General features: G+C 38.8%; 1 protein-coding gene across 2 annotated transcripts; it reads right to left on the reverse strand.

Moving 5' to 3' along the window:
* Nucleotides 1–876: 876 nt before the first annotated feature.
* On the reverse strand, nucleotides 877–3,290 carry LOC114190583 (uncharacterized). Of its 2 annotated transcripts, none has more exons than XM_028079529.2 (2): nucleotides 3,024–3,290; nucleotides 877–2,626 (listed from the first exon to the last, which is right to left on the reverse strand). In XM_028079529.2, exon 2 carries the CDS (start codon nucleotides 2,492–2,494, stop codon nucleotides 995–997), a length of 1,500 nt encoding a protein of 499 aa, XP_027935330.1. In that variant the 5' UTR covers nucleotides 2,495–2,626; nucleotides 3,024–3,290; the 3' UTR covers nucleotides 877–994. The 2 variants fall into 2 exon arrangements, with proteins under 2 accessions (XP_027935330.1, XP_027935331.1); XM_028079530.2 differs by having other exon boundaries at nucleotides 877–2,524; nucleotides 3,024–3,269.
* Nucleotides 3,291–4,069: the final 779 nt, after the last annotated feature.

A 4,069-nucleotide genomic window follows, 5' to 3' on the forward strand; every position in this document is an offset into this window, starting at 1 on the left:
GAAAATCATCATCCTTGGCCAACAAACATGAGCGAAACACTTCCCCACTCCATTCTATCTCATCCATCCATACCCTATGGTCTAAACACTCACCACACAAACACACCAATCTTTTGGTCAACAATTGCTTCTTCATGCTTCTGTTACCCAAAATATCACCCAATCTTTTTTCTCTGGGCAGGCACAACATCATAGTCTCTTCACAATCTTCATAGGAATCACATAACGAGATAGGTAAAATATCTTGTGTTATTTAGTCAACGTATAATTTTGGAAATTTCAGAAAACGAAAATTATCCCACAGGTAACAGGTTGTTCAAGTTTGCTAATTTAATAGTGAGTGTTGACTTTGTTCTTTTTACCAATATTCCAACATGGTCTAAAAAGGTAGGCACCTCGAATTGAAATGTCTGTAAGAAAGGTGTGGATATTATGGCCAATGGTTTCATACTTTCCGTAAGAAACCCACCCAGTCTAACATAACGAACGACGTTAATATAGTACACACAAAGTGATGGAGACGAATAGGAGCAGTTTTATTTGTTCCTCATATTCATCATTGTACTGTAGTGAAAGTAAACTCTATCACGAGCCTTTTTAAATTGCAACCACAGGATGAATTCCCAAGAAGAAATACACATGTGGAGGCAAAAGTATCGTCTGTTCTTGAATACAATTCTACTAAAAGTAAGAGATAATTAGAACAGCTTAATGAATCAGAATCCAATTAAAGGTCGAAATCGTATTTCAAATCATTCCGCAGGCATTGATTTGGTAATTTCTTATAAATTATGAGGACTAGTTGTTCAATACTGCTAATCAAAAGCATACAGATGCTCTGGGACAAAAAGAACCAGTGCAGTCAGGGAGCTAAAATTGGTAGAGACAAATATATAAGACACAATTCTATTGCGGATAACACTGTATGGTACATAGTTAGAAACAATGACACGAGCAACAAACTGAAATCCCTAATAATTGTTTAGTGCCTATCTCATGTTAACTTAAGATCATTCCCTCCCAGATGAGGGCGGAGGCAAACACGGACTTCATGCTCTTCTGGTCCCACGCGATGTTTCGGCACAAGGATCTCAAGCACTGATCCTGGCCCGTCATAGTATGCTTCTATGTTGGCATCTTCAGGAATTCGGGTTGAAAGAGGGATTTCTCGGACAAACTCTCCAGGAGGGCAGTGCTCTGACGATGGATCTGTAAGTTTGAATGTCCTGTCATGTCTCTTGATGAAAGGTTTTCGAGATGTGCTCATACAGGAAACCTTTATGATACCGTGAGTCAGAGTGTTCCTCCACGAAACTTTCACACTTGGAAGATCTACAAAGGGCAGACTGATGATAATCAAGTAACCTTGTTCATCCTCGTAGATAGTTTTAGCAGCTGTAACAGGTCCATAAACACTCTTTATCACCCCGCTGAAGTCATTTAACCAGTGTGGTTCACTAGGGTGCATTTCTATATCTGGAAGACGATCAGATGGAGGATTAACAGCCAAGTAACATTCTTCTTCATTCCCGTGAGGGAAAAAGTCCTTCCTCTTCTTGCTGCTGACAGGAGAGAGGTCCAACCCATCGCCATTACTGTGGTTAGACAGATGAGTTGACAAATTCAGCCCAGATCCATTAAGCAGTTTCTTCGGGTGAGCATTGGGACCATTCTTGATTGAGGGAGGTGGTCTCTCAAGCTCAAAGTCCGTGTTGGGAAGAGTTCTCCATGAACTGAAATCACTTGCTTCTGGTGGGATTGTGAAATTCAAATCTCGCCCCGTGAGTTCTATCCACCTTTTTCGATCATCCTCGTCCAGGGTCATCAGATTGGGTGCGGAAACAACCTCAATGCCGTGCACACACTGAGGGTTTGACAATCCTCTATAATGCTTTCGCTGCATCCTGTGGGATCGAGCAAAACCCTTGTCAACACTAAAGGGAAAGGGACGCTCCCCTTGACGGGAATGCCCATTCATGTAACTCCTCAGCTGCATCTTACCCAACGCATTCTCAGGCCTCTCCTTGAAAACCCACATGTACATGTTTTCCATGTCATGTTGAACCATGAAAACATCAAGCTTCAGATCAGATTTATCGAACCCAGAAACACCGTTACTGTCCCTGACAATCTTGGCCTTAGACTTATCATTCAGAGAAGGCTTAAAGTAAAAACTGAAGAAAAACCAAGCACCCCATATGCTATCAACGCGTTTCGCGCACTTCCTTCCAGCTTTGGGCAGATTAATAAAACTCTCAGTCTCGTACCCTTGAGTGCCAAGACCAACATCAAGAATATCACAGGGCTCAGAATTCCACGGCTGCGGAGGAGGGCTGCGCTCGGCTGAGAGGGGCAGGTTGATATCGGGCGGACGAGAGAGTATGATTTGGCGATTCATCTCCAAATCCAGTTCCTCATGAGAAGATGCACTTGAGTCCATTGACAAGAGCGTGGAAGGGTGGTGATTCTCCATTGACAAAGAAGCGAGACCCATGCTATCTCATCTCGGTGATGAGTTTTATTGCTGGTTCGTACAATATTGCCATCCCAAAAACAATTCAACAAAACAACCTTATAAACACCTTCATCATATCAATCCCCACTATATCTCCCCTCCATCAAACCCCTAGATTTATCAATTGAGTTGGAAAAAACAAGAGAGAAAAAAATCAACAAATCCAACCTATTGAAAATAATAATTGTTCTATTTTTCTAATAAATCAATAAAAAAAATAGATCTGAACGAGAAGCAGAACGAGAAGAATAAGAAAGAGCAGAGGTAACGAATTAACTATCCATCTAGCTATCTAAATATAACAAAGAGAGTGATTCCTCTTCGATCTCCAGAAGAGAGGAAGAGATTTCGAAAACGCTAGAGGGGAATTATATTTAATCCTATTCCAGGTAACTCGAAAATCCCTCGAAAATCAGGGGGAAAGCACTGAATGAAAAGCATGAAATCCATGAGAGAACAGAAAAGTAGGTTTTGAAAGAGAGGGAGATCTTGAAGTAACAATTATTACCTTTTGGGATAAGCATCGGAAAATCGAGAAGAGGAACCTCCATAGCCGACGATGATGCACTTCGTCATATCATCGACAACCATGTTTTCTACACACTCTCCTCCAGAGTATTTCCCCCTATTTTGATTTCCCCAGATGAAAACCCTAATAATTATAAAAATAAAACTACAGTGTTGTTGGCGTGGGAGAGAAGAAGAGTGTGGGTGGGGTGGGGTGTGGAATGGGAGTGGAGAGAGAAAGAAGAAGCGAAGGCGAGGGTGTGATTATAAGGAGAAGTTCGTAGGTTAAAGCCTCCACTGGATACAACCACCCTCCTGGACCACCGTTTGTTTACGGTGACGGTGCACTTTTCTGTCTTTAGCTTTTCATTACATTTACAGTTACACTCCAATTTTAACTTCTCTTCTAACTCCTATATCTCCCTACACCGCGTTCGATATTTATTACCACCTTTTCATCTCACTCTCTTCTTTCACACGTTTTATGTATTATTAATACAAAAATTATTATTATAAAATTAATAGCTTATCCACTCAAATAAAATTTTAATATTCTTACTGATTTTAGGATTAATCCCAAATCACAAGTGTTAACCAGCATCGACAATTTTAAAAAATAAAATTAAAAGTTAGTCTTAAAACGTATTTATTAATAACCAACCATACACCATCGAAGAGGAAAGATGTCTGGTAATGGTAAAAAAAGTTATCCACAAAATATTCTTTTTATAAGAATCTTAATTGGCAGATAATTTTTTTGTGGGTAATTATTTTTTACAAAATTATAAAATTTGCAAGTATTTTATATAAAATTTGTTGTGGAAAGTGTTTTACACAAAATATTTTATAAAAAAAATTGGTAACAATTTCTTGCAATTTTTTTTCACAATAAAAATTTGTAAGTATTTCCTACGAAAAAAAAATTCAAAACAAAATTGGCAGAAAATATAAGTTTTTTTTAGTAGTACAAGTTAATTATAATTATTTGGTTAAATTATATTTTTAGTCCCCATTTTCGTAACAAAATTTGAATTTGGTCCCTCAATT

The sequence above is a fragment of the Vigna unguiculata genome, chromosome 7 (assembly GCF_037176805.1).
Source record: "Vigna unguiculata cultivar grain cowpea cultivar isolate G323 ecotype 2 chromosome 7, ASM3717680v1, whole genome shotgun sequence".
NCBI classification, from domain to species: domain Eukaryota; kingdom Viridiplantae; phylum Streptophyta; class Magnoliopsida; order Fabales; family Fabaceae; genus Vigna; species Vigna unguiculata.

What these genes read in the sequence shown, in the direction of transcription:
- LOC114190583 (XM_028079529.2), bottom strand. Translation starts at nt 2,494, where the DNA reads ATGGGTCTCGCTTCTTTGTCAATGGAGAATCACCACCCTTCCACGCTC.